Raw genomic sequence first — 16,015 nt, 5'->3', positions numbered from 1 at the left:
AGAAGGTCTCCTATTTTCTATACCATGAATAGGGCATAAGCAGAATTCGTTCGGAAACTCTTGTGCCATTTATACTAGAATTGATGGCTTGAAGTAAATTCAGCGATTGTCTATCGTAATGTTATAGTTAAACACAATACGAAACATAGATAGGTGACTATGTATTTGGTAACAACTGGGCGCGTCCATAATATTTAGTATTCGGTAGATGAAAGCTTGAAGAGCTAACTCCAGTGCATACTCATACTCTTTGACGAAGATCAGAAGCAAATTTCTATTTCAACTACGTCAGCTCCTTATTACCCTAAATAGAGTTAAGGCATGCATGTGAAACAAACTGTTCAAAGTCTGAATTTGAGCGAAAAAATAAAATATTGGAATGATGTGAAAAAACAGGAATATTTATATATAAAAGTAATACCTTCCTATAGGTATTTTGCAATTTCTTACGCTGTCCCAATAACGTGCTTTTCGTCAAACGTACTATAAACGTCTCTAACCCACCTTATAAGATCCGCATGTCATTGTGTTTTTATAGAAATTTTAACATCGTTCTAAGCGCCAGAGCTCCACGCCTGACGCTTTTTTTTCTCGTATAAGTCAATGATCGTTGTCTTCATGTTTGATCCGCAAGAGGTCGCTTCTAGAAAACGCTGTGCAGCTTATGAATGACGTTCCAGTCGACCAACTCTGGCTGGAACTCCGAAAACATAAACATACTGCAGCTCGTGCATTGATACAAACGAGATTGACTCAAATATTTTCATTCTTTTAGGACCATTAGTATATTTAAAGAAACCAAGCAACTCATTTACGCTACCACTTCCATATATAACTATAGATACCTGCCGAGATTGGTGTCCCGCTGCCTGGACCTCTTCAAAGCAAAAAAAACAGTTTCGTTGATCGTAACTTAGAAAAAGCGGATGTTAATGACTATCTTTTCCTAGGAGCCACGCATATGCAGAATGCGGTTTTTTATGATTTTTTTACCCTAACCTTATTTTCGCACGCTTTACGCAACGCTGAAAATCGACAATACGCTCCATCTCATCGTTCGATTGCAAGTACGTCTTTATTCGCTGATGTCATAAATTGTTCAGATGATGAATCAAACGAGTCAAACATGCTGCTGTCGTTTAATAAATGAGTAATAATTATAGTATATGTTTGTTGCGGGGGGTCGGGTAGGCGTACGGGAGGAACAACGATGATCATGTTGATGTCCCTTCGGTGCTTTTCTTTATCTTTGTTCAGTTTGTTACTCGACATCAGCAGCAGCTGCTCAGATCAAAGCGACAACGAGAAAAAAGCCTAGCTTTCTTCTAATTCTTGATATTCTAAACCTTTACTGTTTTGTAGTTTCTAATACAGCCTCACTTGATAGGTATCGTACACCTTTTCTTTCGCTTGTGATCATTTCAATCGCTAATTTTCAATGCTCTTTATGTCGTCGCTTGCGCTAGTCAAAAAGTTGTGTCGTTTGTGTTTGTCATATTATTCCTTTCTTATAGATCTTTACATACGTTTGTACAACCATATATATATATATATAAATATGTATATATATGGTTGCTTTCCATATATTTTTTTATGGCGTCTGCCTGCCTTTTACTCTTTCCGCCTGGCCCCACCTGCAATCGCTTTCCATGCATTCGGCTTTTTCATATATATATATATATATAAAACGCTTCTTGTTGGTGATGCTGTTGTCACCATAGGGATTGTTAGTGTACGTTTTGCGTGATCTTTTGAGGCTGACATCCTTGTTTCTGCTGCTGCTGCTGTTGTTGTTGTTGTTGTTGCTATTGCTGCTGCTGATAGGTTGCCCATACCTTGATTTTTCTCGTTTTGCGTTAATTTCTTTCGTTTTTGCTTTGCGCTATTGCCTTTTTACTCCGTTTTTTCGTCGCGTTCTTCGTGTCTATCGTTTTATGCCGTTGCTTCCCTGTTGTCGGCTGCGTATTTTCTCCTTCATTCTTGCCTTCTTGTGCTTCTGCCCCGCCCCCCCCCCTCCTTAACAATGCGCACACCTGTTTTTTTCTCATTCCCATGTCATCTTTTGCTATTTGACAGCCGTTTAACAAATCCTTTTTGTCTTTATGCTAAATTTGTTATCGTGGCATCGTATGGTTTTTGTCGTTGTTTTTGCTGCTGCTGCTGCTGCTGTTGTTGTTGTTGTCGTTGTTGTTGTTGCTATTTGTTTTTCTGTTACCATTTGCGTTTTGTTCCTCAATGTTAGCTTTGTTTGTTTTACATATTTATTCAATTTGCCGCTTTTTTATTGGTGTGAAACTCTTATTTTTGTTCTCCTTTATCCATGCTCGTGTGATATTGAGTGGCGGCCGCCGACACGCACCCGTTATTCCAATTCGTTTACCAGCCAACGCACGCCCTGCCATTGTCGTCCGTGGCTCAGTTGTTTTCGGCGTACTCATTTCCTCTTAGTTCTTGTTTTAATCTATGGTTTACCTCTTTACCCTAGATATTATACCTCGTCTTCCTTCTTGTTTGCTTTTTCTATTACTCGTATTCTGTTGTGTTATTACGATGTTTTCATTAGGCCCATTTTTTGTCTCTTCCTCGCTTCCTACTCCCCAAGTACTCCACTTTCTCTCTCTCTCTCTCTCTATTTCTCTCGCTTTCTCTCTCTCTCTCTCTCTCTCTCTCTTGCTCGCACGCTCGCTCTCTGCGCTCATTTGCGTCTGCTCAGGTCGATCATGATCATCATATTATCGTGATTATAATTATCAAAGTCACCAACTACTTTAGTATGCGGTACTTCATCATTATCATCCTGTTCATTAGTCAGTAGTGCTGTTATTCGTACAACTGTTGTTAGCGTGACTGTGTGTGTGTGTGTGTGTGTGTATGATTTAGTCTTTATTTATGTTTTCTCTATGCTCTATATGAATTGTATGCTCAGTCGCACTATTTCTTTTCGCTTTGGTAATCGTCTACCCGCTGAACATGTTTGGCGTCGCTGCCGAAAACTTCTTCATGAATATATTACCCTACAAATATGTGTAGCTCTGTTTTTAGTAGCAACATTAGCTGTTGTCGTACGTAAATACACGTCTTATTGATATCGTTTTCTACCCGCCTTAAGGTACATTCTATCGGGTTAGGTTGATTGTTTCGTCTGAATCGTACTTGATGGGAGACGAACGTTACTGAAACCGACTGCTCGTGTTTTCAGTTACCGAATTTCTGCGTTCTCTATGTTACGTGCGAGCTGATGGTTTCCAGAAACAAATCGAATTGACAATAGACCTTATCAGGTAAGTTTTACATAGCTAGATATAGTTTCGTTTTTTCGTAACCGACTGCATATTGAAGAGTTACTGGTCGATATAGCGAAGAATCACATGTAAGATGAAAAAATTCGATAGGCATCGCGTGCAACAAATCTGTAATATACTTACGTTCACAAAGCCGCTATAACGACGATTCGTTCGAAGCAATGGTCACAGAATTTACTAGAAAACGTTACACAACGTTCTGGCATAGAAGTTCGCGTGGAGATAAGACGCACATTAGATGGATTCGCAAGGTCTTGTTTTTGCAACAGTTATGCTTTTTCTTGACTTTAATACGTACATAATGTTGGCCTTATAATTGGTACTATCGTTTTTTTGTTTGCTACAAGCCTTTTTGTAGTTGTTCGTCGCCACGGTCGAGCGGAATCAGTCGCCGAGCACGGGAATGAAAACAGTCAGTACCACACTCTAACTGCCTCCACTTTCCGTTAAATCGAAATAACGTAATTCAGACATGATAATTGGTATTAGAGTTGAAAGGACCCATTAATCACGAGGCGAATCGAGTAGTTGATAGTTCGGCAATTTTCAATTTACATCTTGGATTTCGTTCCGTGCATTACGCTTTCCAACAAGTCTGTGGCAGTATTACATTTCAATGTTACTGCAGTCGCTTAACGTCCGTATTTTCTGTTGTTACTGTCGTGATTCTCTTCTAGCCGGCTTGGCCCCGTTGCAAGAAAATGTTGCCTTATGCTTATCGTGTAGGATTATTTGCCATTTATCGTATTCGATCGAGGTTTGAATGTCAATGATCAGCAGAAAGGAGCTGCGCCTTGGAAGAGTGTGCAGAAATATGCCATTATGACTAATATTGTCTTATCACTTACCATTATTACCGTCATTACATATGTCAAGCTGCAAGAGCTCATGGCGCTCGGTTACTTTCGACCGACACACCGCTCTAGACTAGGCATTATTTTTCTGTCGTCATAATCTTCATAATCGTACTCGTCGTCAAATGAATTGTATAGGTAGGTCTATATAGATGCTAACTATCGATAAGGCGTGGCTAGTTCCCGGGGTAATTCCTTTTATACGGACCCAGTGTCCATTTACGAGAAACGGTACAGGTCGACGAAAATCAGCTGTACACCACAGTCTTGCGACAATCAATCAATCAATAGCAGAAGTTCATCAGCAATATTGCGTCATCCTGTGCCGCCTATGCGCTTAGTTTTCCTAGGTGTTCCTGGAGGCTTGGCCTCATTGTATAGGCTATACCCCTTTCTTGCACAGCTCTCGGCACACGCTATCGGCGCAAATTTTTTTAAGTAAACAGCTCGGTCAGCTAGCTGTTTTGAGGTGAACACGGGTCTAAGCGTGGTTCCCTGTGGTATCACGGCTGTTGTGTGGAGCCGTAATTTGTATGTGATTTAGCTCATGGCAGAACTCCAAGTTAGAGATGCTGTTTTTGTTTTCGGTGGGCTTTCTTAACCTGGACTTCTTCTGCTATTGTGGCTATACAAATAAGATTATACAAGCCGCTAAGCCGACAGTTTTCGAAAAGCTACCAACTCTAATTTCGTTCAAAATTTATTATGACATTCGGCAACCATTTTATATCGTTGTGCCGCTGTCGCAGCAACAGACCGCTTGGTTCAGGGGGGCTATTATTGTTATTTGGATCATCATCTTAATAGTGCTCGTCACTAATTGTGTTATATTTGATTGCGTCTATCTATTGGTCTTTTTCGATTAGTCTTGCTCTAACTGCTTATCAACTTATGCATTTCACACCCGGTCACGTAAGCCTCAGATCTATAACGTAACATACAAATGTGACCATTGCATCACCCTCACTGAAACGTGGTAGATGATCTCTGTTCAGAAGTTGTTATCTCCAAGCGGCGCTATTTTGAGTGTGTAACGAGCGGCTTGGCTTGTATTGTAGCTATAATTTTTTTTAGTTTTAGTTCTGTCAATCAATTTCTCGAACTCGCTTAGTCTACCCGCTTCAGCAGAGTCGATTACGCACCTCGCCCTATATTGTAGGTATCGATACATTGAACAGACGGCAGTCGCTTCATCTACCGAAAAGGCCTGGCTGTCCCATTGCTGCTGAAAATTAGGGGAGACAGTGAGAGAGCAAATGAAAATGATTGTATTAGTGTTGCTTTTTCACCCCGATAACTTCCTGCTCACATGAGACCGGTAGGTAAAAGGAACGACCATAAGAGCGCAGCTTGTACGCATCAAAAACCTCATCAAAGAAAATACTTGCCATATTGTTAACGTTTTCTATATACATATCGCACAACAGAATTTGCCGCTTGCCTTTTATCGATGCGGCAGAATTTCTGACAGGATGATTGACAAGAACGGAAAAAGTTATTAGTCACACAACTGTGCGTGCCTTGTGTTAGGCACGTCACGGCGTTATGACGTGGATGGTAAAGGCTGCCAGTCAGTACATTATTTCCTGTGCAGATTACAACGTGCCCTTTACCAGATGCGAGTTAGGGGAACTAGCTCGAGAATAAGTCAGGTGCGGAGGTTTCGCTGTTACCTGTTTTTTTTTTATTGTATCGCTTATGTATGTGTGTGTAGTTAGTGAGCGAAAATTGCAGAATGCTTCCATATGCTACTTACCTTGATAGTGATTTCCACGCTGTCAAAGCTCTATTGCTTTTGCTCGTCACTTTGTTTTCTGTTTTTCTCATATTTTCTGATGTTTTTTTCTTTTTTATCTTTTCTGTTTTTTTTTCGACTGCTTCGAATGTTAGCTGATAATGCTGCTGCTACATTAATTGGAGGACTCTTTTTTCTGTTATCCTGATGCTAGCTATATTTCCTTATCAGCAGCAGTCCCCTTATTAGAATTTACAACAACGCACCATGTTTCATTTCTTCTATCTTGTTCCTCTCGTAATTCTCCTTGTCACCCTGATCGGCGTTCTTCTTGCCTTTACTGTTTCTACGGGCAGTAAACTTTTACTTCAGTGATCGGAAAATCGCCATGTACAGCGTGGCATATTAATGTTAACAACTGGCCATCGCTAGAATAGCCGCAGTTAGAGTAAATCGAGAGATGTAAATAGATAGACGCGAAAATCAGCTTTACGTTTGGTTTTCTTCTTATAACATAAAATAACAGATTTTCTTCTGTAGATTTACTGGCAGCAGAACCGCTGCTAGGAAAGCGGCCACGGAAGCAGCGGCTTCGGGCTTGCAGTTAATATAAATGTATCTTATAGCGGCTATATTACATTCTGCGGCATTAATATGTGGTGGTTAAGTTTGCCCTGTTGTTCTGGTCTGCTTGGGGTGGCGAAGCGATGTTCTACGATGCCTGCATGGGCGTTTTAGCCTACCGAAGCTCGAATCACGCTTGGAGCTGTCGTTGGAGAATCGGTTGAAGCAAGTTCGACACCGGGAAGCGATACCCTATGCGACTTGAGGTACATAGACCTGATGTGCTTGCTTCGCAGATGGTAGGCAAATGTTCAAGCTAACAGGTTCTCATTATCATTTTTCGTAAATGTTGTTCTGTATAGCTGTTCCGGTCTTTAAGACAGAAGAATTCTTTTGCAATCATATATTTAGTGAACTTGGTTTCTTTCTTCATATGTGTTTTGCATTCTTTTTTTAGTGGATTATTTATCATGCTTACGAGTTGATCTATGTTCTGTCTGAGCTGTTTCTCGTATTCCCGTTGGTGCCCTTTACTTCCAGTGATGACAACGACATGACAAAACCATATCACATTCTAGTACCACATGATCTGTCGCGAATGAAAATCTGGCTGGGTGGGTCGCGGCCTTTCAGCCCAAAATCCGGGTGGGTTTTGGACTTACATCAGTTGCACTGCAAAAGAAAGAAGCACAGAAGGGTCAAAAAACGTTAGCAACTTAATTCTGTTGTAGGAAACGGCAGCTATTTTTCCACTCAAAATCGTTTTTGAAGCTTAGGTTCATGACAAGGGGATTTATATATCAGCTGCCAACTTCTGGAAGATCTGGGTCGTTTATCCTTTAGCTTAACAGTTCCTTTTGCATAGGTTCCTTTTACACGGTAAGTAGTATATGTTATCTGTACACATTTTTTACATTGATCCTGCTTCATGATCGTGATCTGTTCAACGAATGCAATAGTAACTCAACACTTAAGTTTTTCGATCAGAAAAATACTTCAGCTTATTTTTTAACTATTTAAAAAAAAATTTAGTTTCAGCTGTTTTTTACACGAAGTTCGGAGCTTGCTTGCTCTAATAACAATAGTTGCTCTTCTTAATCGAGCTATTCTTAAGCGGTAATGATTAACGCGATTTATAGAAAAGTAATGTTAACTCACTGGCAATAATCAGAACAAGGACAGCTCCAATCGCAACCATAATTGCGATCATCTTGCAGTTTTTCCACCAGAATTTCCGTTTAAGTTTGCCTGCTTGTTGCTCGAACTGCGAAGCACCCTGTTGCAGAGCGTCGGCCCGATCGTCTAGCTCAGAGAGCTTCTGGTCGCGCTCGAGGACCTTCTCTACGTTGGTCCGCATTATATCGACCACCTCATCGACTTGCGCTTGGGTTTGTTGGATCCGCTTCGATGCCGCCTGGTGCTGCGGGTTGACCGCGGGCGCCGCTGGCGCCTCATCGGCTGCCCCTTCTGCAGGTGCGGACCTGTAACGTAAATAGGAAAAAAACGCAAACATAAGACAATATTGTATAACGATCATGTATGCAAACATGTTTCGATGATGTACGAACGAATTCCTGCGGGTCCGATGGAAGACCGCGTATGAGCAAATATTAGAAAGGTCTAAAGTGCTGCGCTGATTTCCGAGCTAATAATGAACTTGTATAATAATAAATTATCAATGGTTATAGCAATGGGAGCTGTTTTCATTGTATGGCTTAACTAAGATGTGATTGACGAAAAAAACATATTGACGTGTCCAATAACAACAGGGACAACTGCAAATCTCATTGAAAGACGCATACAAAACAAAAAGGTTGACGATTGGGATCGTAGCCCATAGGTTTTATCCTGCAATCAAGTTATGTGTTTCTGACTCAGACCCGTAAGAACAAGCTTTTTTGGTTACTCCCTCTAAATCTACCTTTTCTCTGAGGCATACTTCATGTCCATCATGTAATAGTCATCATAAAACCATTTAAGGAGAGCATACACTCATACAAATGTGCGTTGTTTTAGTTGTAGAGGGCACCGTTGAAACCGGCAGACCTCTATCTAAGTTCAAAACTCCGTCATCTTGGCCAGTAACCCTGTAAGTCTAACCTGTTTTGTCGACTGGGCGCATTCTCGTACTATATCTTACCCAATTTAGCTTCATATTCTAATTCTGATCTATGCGACCTATGTATATGAGTCATATTATACGGAATCGTTGTACCGTGTAACACACATGAACAATGTACAGGCGTCACTGAGCAAGTCATTGTACTCTGCAATAACGGAGTAGGTGACCGCCATCAGTAAAACTGATCCCCGCTCTTATATGCCCCTCGGTCAGTGCCCACATACTTGATTCCACCCCAGCCCCCTTCAAAGCCTCGAAGGTCGAACGTCGCTCTCGCCAGATAGCAATAGGCGAAATAGCTGTTAAGGATTTAAGCTAATAAATCACTAGCGGTCCACCAACTGCGGAGCAGTTGCTGGCGGTCGAGCAATTGTTTCCTGTGGCAGTTATACTAGTGATGAATCGAGTTCAGTGCTTGGGCCCGTTCACCTATAGCTTGGTTCCACGATGTTCAGAAACGCGCGCCTTATCATTAGGTTATATTTATGGATGAACATAGGCATAGGTATGACAGGCCATCCAAACAGCGTTGTGAACAATCTGGTGAGTGCATCCCCTGTCATCGTTCGGACGTCAGAATAAAGTGGAGGAGATCAAAGGTCTTTTCGGTAGCTACCAGACTGCTTAAGGCGTAACTAGCCCTTTGTGGACGCTTAACTAGACTTAAAACAAAGAAAATTGGAGGGTCTATGTGTACTTAAAAAGAAAAGAAGAACCAAATTCAATAGAATTGTGGTTTAATTTGGTTCGATTATAGAATGGTCATATATTCATATGTCGTCGTATCCAGGGTTCCACAGGTGCCCTTCAGTACATAAAGCGTGCAATTAAGTCGGCCATTTCCAAGGCACCTGGACGAAAATCAACTGAAAGAACGGCACGTAGTCTTCGATTGCCGCCATGGAAGCCCGTATATAGGAGAAATTACGAAACGTGACGAGTCAGAGGCGAGATAGTTTGTGACCTGGCCATAGTCCTTTCCGGAGTGAGCATGCTGTTAAGAAAAAATCAGGAAGTATTTTTGATCTCAATGTGTAGAAAAGCAGGTTCGATTGCTAAACTCAGTTCTAGGCGCGTACTGCACCCCTCAACACCTCTGACGTTGTATGGGAATAGAAGACGGAATACAAGGTACACTTTATACCTCTTCTGTAAGTTTATTTGTATGTATGTACGTAAGTGCATATGTGATGGTTCTCATGGTTTTTGTAATGTGATAAGAAAACACTGATGAAAACGATATGTTTACGAAAAATATCCGAAAACCGGCTGAGAAATAAGTTCTTGGAAATAAATTTCTTAAAAATGGTTGACAATTTGTGCAACATCCCTATGCAAGAGCTGTTTTATTTTTCAAACTTCATAAAACGAATGCAAAGATTTTTTAAAATAATAATTGTTTTTTCCCCACTTTTTTCTACCATGGTGCCGAATATGGTGCTGTATGTAAGAACGACTAGAATACGAAAACGAAATATGTCAACCAGGACAACGAACTCAACAAAGCAAGCTACAACGAATTTAATAAAGCAATATATATAATCGTTAATTGCTGAAAAAACATGAAATCACTCAATAAAAATCAAAACAACAATCGACTCCATAAAATACAGAAGGATTAAAACGAGAAATTTTCCATAAAGCAACAAAATTAGCCGATTTTTACGTATAATCATGTGTGAGAACGGCGTGAATACGTCTATGACCGACCCGATCTGTGAGTGAATGTTATGTACATGTGGTATGACTTGTTAGCAACAGGATGAGTGAGCCACTCGTTACAATATTGAAATCAAACATTACGCCCGCTTTTTCAACTGTAAAATTTGTAGAAATCAGTCCTAGTTGTGGACTAGCTCAGCGCCGACGTTCAGACATCAGACAAGGTTTCATATAAAGCTTATCGTTATAGCTTTGGAAGGCTACCATCGAATTCAATTACTTTGACTCAGTTTTGGGCAAAACGCTTCTTTGGCGATGGACATCTCTGTCGTAGTGGAGCACGTCGAACGTATTGCTATCCTTATCGTACTCTAAGGGGCAACAATGAGTGAAACGGCGGACACGTTCCCTGTATCCTAGACATTGGGGACCTCAACTAGACGTGGGCAAATCATTGCTTGGTCGATTACCGTTAATTCAAGAGGCAGAACAACCCCGTAGACCTATGCGCAATGCTTAATATGAAAAAGTTTGCGGTATAAGTGCAACGTCATTGTTTGAGGGGTTTGAATGTTAGCGCCAGGCTGTTGTCGATTTTACTGCCTGGCTTTGAGGGGGGGGGGGGTCTCTTAAGAGAGCATAGATTATTAAGATCCGGGAAAGACACGGTAACGTCATGATAAACCACCATTTTAATCCTGAGGGACACACTATCACCGAAATCACAACTAGCACAGCACGAAGGAGAGAGAGGGAGAAAGGAGAGAGAGCTCGGGAGATACAGATAGATAGAGATAGAGAGAGAGAGCGCGAAATTCGATGCAGAAAGATGGTTATACATATAGATTTTATCTATTGGCACTTGATCGTTGCCGTTGTCGGCATAGCGCAAAGTCTTTGTGGTCCCCCTCGCGCACTTATGTTCTGTGGCAGCATGCGTTCGATCGACTGGTAGTTATTCCTACATTAGGTTAGATCTATGAGTGTGATTTGTAATTATTCAGCTTCCAGCTGCTTGCTAATAATTAATACTAGCAGAAGCCTGTTTAAGATTCGTTCATGAGCATGCGCAGGGTTACACGGCGACGGACGATTTTTAGGCAGAGATTAAGTATAAAGCGTAACTAGATCCAAAACGGTAAATGAATCATTATTCTCTTCAGTTGGCTTTCTGCCTCGGTCGGATGGACCACGTCAACAAAAGCTTACAAACGTATAGACGATGACACACAATAACAGTTACATTGGAAGACGGAAATAATGGCTAACACCGGTTGGGTTAGGGGGGTCAGCGATGGCCTGTCCTTATCATGATAATAATGCTAAACAGTTAAACGCACATGATGCGGCGATTTGATTAGAGGTGGAGAACTTCTCTTGAACTAGTTGTTTGCTGCTGCTGCTGCTGCTGCTGCTTCTGAGCTAATGCTGTTGAGGCAGTCTGACAATCGTAGCTTTCGGTAACAGCGGAGGCTAGTGTTTCACTCGTTATTGCGTTAGATAGCAACGGCGTTGCCGAGTGTTGCTTGTTCTGAATCGCGATTCGCTTAGTCTGCTGTAGATGCTGATACGGTTGCTGCTGCTGCTGCTGCTGCTGTAATGATTTCGACTCGGTCTATCAGTCTCCTTACCGTTCCTGAATTTCTCGGCTTCGTCTATCGTTGCGACTACTGAACGACTACGAATACGACTGCAGCTGGTGATTTCGCCTCTACGATTTTCTGCGAACTCCCTTCTGCTGTGTTATTCGCTAATGTCGAAGTCGACTCAACCCAGCCTCAACGTACTGCGCTATGCTGTGTATCGGCGCTAAGCGACTGTTCAATGGCGATCTATTTCGAGCTCAAACAAAGCCTTCAGCTTGCTTGTTCTCGCTGCTGCTGCTTCTATCCGAACCTACAGCTTTGTGTGCCGTTGCCTGTTTTCTGCCGCCGCCGCTGCTACTGTTGCCGAGGAGGTCGAGGAAAGGAGACTCACTGCGGATATCTGCTCTTGTTTCCACTTTCACTTGGACGAAGACCGTTGGGGTTGTTGCTACTACTGCGTCTGCTGTGTTGCGGCTTTCACGACAGAACTACGGCGGCAATCGCTGCCCCTGCAGCTGCTGCGAGTTCAGGCAATAATATACAGCTAGGCGAAGGGAAGAAGGTATTAGGAGGCGAAAAAGAAATGGATGCTTGCTTCAGACAGTCAGTCAGTTTGATTGATTGGCTGTCTGCTTGATTGGCTAATTGTAATAATCGGTAGCTTCCTAGTGGTGGAGCGCTCTTCGTTTGTTAATTGGCTGGTCGCTAGTTGTTTCTACTGTTGCTGCTGCTGCTGTTGGGTCGTGGTCACTTGCGCTTTCGTCGTGGCAGGTGCTGTGTGGTCGGGGCGGCTGATCGTAGCGCGGCTCGATGGCCTATGCAGGCCTGCCCACCTTTCCTGGAGGAGATTGCTGCGGTAGCGACTGCTACTGCTGCTGTTGTTTTGCTGTTTTACACTGTTGTTGTTCGTCTTTTTGACTGCGAGACTTTGTTCTTGCTTGGAGTCACACACCCACGCACACATTGAGCGCTTGTCACTGATATACGCTCGTTATCACTGGCTCGCCAGCACCAGCACCGATCGACGTTGGTATGGCTGCCGTGCCGTTGCTCTGTCTGTCTTAGACTGCTACTTCAGCCGCTGATGCTGCTGCTACCGTCGTTGTGAGTGGTGGTGGTGCTGCTGCTGCTGCCGCTAAGTCTGCTACCCGCTCGGCTCCCTGCTGCTTACTGGGCTGTCTGTATGACTGCTGCTGCAACCAATGTTCCTACTAGAGTTTCTGCGGTGCCGTTGCTTTAACCTTAGTCGTAGTCGTGCCAACGTTGGTAGTGATGCTAGCAGCCTTGCCGCCGCTGTTGCCTCCCAGCGGTTTCGGCCTGCGGGGTCCTGCGCTAACAGTTCTCTCGCTCCCGTCGGATGGCCACACAGACGGATGGTGGATGACGACTGCACAACTCCGATACCCTGACACGCACACAACAAGGACACACGGCAATGGAGGATAGAAGTCAATCGGGACCTGTGTGTCCGCACAGTTGGATGTCGTGGAGCGCTAGTCTAGAGATACAAAGCATGCCAAACAACACAGAAGGCGCACACACATGCAGGACACGATAGCTGTACACGAACTCCGTCTCTAAGGCACGTATGTATATATATCGTGGATAAGTGGCAGAAAGACTTACGACTATAAGCGTGGATATACGTGAAGCTATTCTGTCCATACTCACACGCATCATCTAATTCAGACATGGTTTTTTTCGTCTGGGAACTCCTATAAAGTATTAGGGATACGAAAACACATTTGCGCCTGCACCCACAACAGTACACAACCCCGCACGCGCATACACGCAGACACACACACTCAACTCTCAGTTACACAGCCATTACTAGACTCAGCCAGCGGGATGTACGGACGAACAGCCAGCGACCCCACACACGAGCAACTACACAAAACCGACACGCATACAATGGCCCGCCGTTCACGCGACTGCTAGGACCCATTGCCTATCTATGCTATCCTATTCTATTAGCTATAGTGCCGCAGCACTGGTTGGTATTAGTGGCAAATGGAGCCTTCGTGCACGCACGCTCGATGATCCTCGATGTGGTAGTATAGCAATGCCGGCTGCCGTGATGGTAACAAGCACCTATACAACAGCCATGGAATGCAAACCAAACTTTCTTACCGCTAGCGCACAGTTCATAGATTACCGCTCACACTTCTAGCGACCAGCTAGCTGCACGCAGCTAAGCACCAGAGGTTAGAGACCCTAGGGACAATCTCACATACTTCTAAGAATACATATACACACAGACACACGTACACAACCACCCATATACATATATACACATACACACCCACCAGCGATCTACGAACAGCGATACGCAGTGAGAACACGAGACCAACTACACGTACATACCGCTGTAAGGACATAGTTCAGCTTACATAGCTCGAGACGCTCTTATGCCCAGATATACGCCGATATCACACACGAACTGACCCACAAATATATATCGTGCAGATCCAAAGGTTGTGATTATGCGGGTTTTGCAGGTTGTAGGACATGCGATTTTTATTAACAAAGACGCCTACGATGACTGTTGCAGCGCCAAAGGCTTGGAAAAACAAGGGGCTGCTATGAATACAAAGGCAGGGTCCCGCTTGGATTGGGCGTCTAGGTTCAGCATTAGACGGAAAGAGGCGATATACGCCGGCAGCAGCCTCAGGTTGCAAATCGTGGGCTGTCGCTGTTTGCTATGTGCATCTGTTAGGACCGTAACAGTGCTGTGGCGTTGGGTCGCGCAATGGCGCCAAATCAATCACCGTAAGTTGAAAAACAATGCAGGAATACGAGCAAAGCAAATTTAGGCTTCGTGACGTTCGAAAAAGCCAACATTTATGATAATAATAATGATAAAGATACTGGTGGGAATTTGGAAAGACCGGCATATTATTTCAAGTTCTGCGGCGTTGTTATGTGAGGAGGTTGAATCCCAACGGAAGCATGGGCTGAAGTTTGCCGCCATGCGTCCCACAAGGCTCATCACAAACAAATCGCAGTATCCAGCGAACACGAGCATTTGGTCATAAGTTTCGCAGTAACTGATTCTCGTAATATTTTCGACGATGATGATTGGAAAAAGTCGAGAACAGCAAACTATAATAGAGCTTCAACAACCATTATTAGCTCCTACACATTATAAGATATATTTATGCTTGTATCAATATCCTAATTAATTGTTTTCACCGGCAAATTCATCGGTTCCAGGAGATCAAAGAGCACAGATCCACTTGGCTACGATTGCCAACAGCGGCTCTATTCGTTACCGAGTAAAGAGTTGCGTCGAGAGTCATTAACCTTGGCATCTTGTCGTATCGCTATTGCAACACCCGTGTAAATGTCATTGCCTCGCCATTTTCCCGCGCTGCACAAGTTGATAACGCCTATCGACAAGCAACAAGGGACGCACCACCACGTTCATAGGCTCCTACGCGCGTATGCGCGAACAGACAGCAGCGGCTGCGCGAAAGGCTATCACATCTTGGCGGATGCGCTGAGACAGTGGCGTTACATCGACGATAGAAAAGCGCCTATAACGCTAATATTACACCAGATAGAATAGCGCTGATAGCTCGGCCGTTGCTGCTTCGGCGGCGGCCAGTGCTCGGTCATGCTGGAGCGTTTAGCGAACGAGCGACAGGACGAGTTGCCGAAGGCCTTCGCACTATCCATCTGTTCATCCAGATCCGTTCGGGCAAAACTATTTAGTTGAGCGCCCGCACGCGTCAGGGTTGGCGAAACAAGAAGAAGAAAAGCAATATTAGGCGACCGCCATAACTTAAGCGATTGCCCCTGTTCACGTAGCAAGACTTGTAGGAATTCGCTTGCTGGCTTGGCGGGGTATATATGTTCCTGTAGAACGGGTATATGAATTCTGATTCTTTTTCCTTATTGAGCAGTTTTGTTGATATTCTACTCAGCAGCTATGCATTAGCACAAACAATACATGATATTTGTAGACAAAGGTTTAGGTTAACTCTTGAGCTTTTGACTAATACCATATAACCAGTGTTAAAATTTTGCTCAAGTAAAAAAAAAGTGGTAAAGTTCAACCTCTTTTAAGATACATATTTCTGCATGCTTTTCTATCCATAGTTATGTAAAAGTGCCGCCTTTTAAATATCGACTTGTAGAATATTACATGGAGGATTGTTTCTAAACGGAAAACTATATATATATATATA

The 16,015-nt window shown here is 43.2% G+C and overlaps 1 protein-coding gene across 8 annotated transcripts; it reads right to left on the bottom strand.

Moving 5' to 3' along the window:
• Positions 1-1,050: 1,050 nt before the first annotated feature.
• Positions 1,051-14,218, bottom strand: LOC111272305 (neuronal synaptobrevin). Of its 8 annotated transcripts, none has more exons than XR_015315687.1 (3): positions 7,614-8,143; positions 5,913-7,127; positions 1,051-5,381 (listed from the first exon to the last, which is right to left on the bottom strand). XR_015315687.1 is itself a non-coding variant. In XM_086973230.1 (3 exons), exons 1-3 carry the CDS (start codon positions 14,201-14,203, stop codon positions 7,114-7,116), a joined length of 351 nt encoding a protein of 116 aa, XP_086829356.1. In that variant the 5' UTR covers positions 14,204-14,218; the 3' UTR covers positions 5,853-7,113. The 8 variants fall into 8 exon arrangements, 4 of the variants coding, with proteins under 4 accessions (XP_086829356.1, XP_086829355.1, XP_086829357.1 ...); XR_015315686.1 differs by having other exon boundaries at positions 1,051-5,378; XR_015315689.1 differs by having other exon boundaries at positions 6,934-7,127.
• Positions 14,219-16,015: the final 1,797 nt, after the last annotated feature.

The sequence above is a fragment of the Varroa jacobsoni genome, unplaced genomic scaffold (assembly GCF_002532875.2).
Source record: "Varroa jacobsoni isolate VJ856 unplaced genomic scaffold, vjacob_1.0 contig01958, whole genome shotgun sequence".
In the NCBI taxonomy this organism is placed as follows: domain Eukaryota; kingdom Metazoa; phylum Arthropoda; class Arachnida; order Mesostigmata; family Varroidae; genus Varroa; species Varroa jacobsoni.
Note: the sequence above shows the minus strand (reverse complement) of the source record. Positions and strands in the feature narration are given on the sequence as shown.

Bases quoted from the DNA above. Each gene is read 5' to 3' on its own strand.
- LOC111272305 (XM_022853687.2), bottom strand. From the start codon at position 8,004: ATGTTTGCATACATGATCGTTATACAATATTGTCTTATGTTTGCGTTT.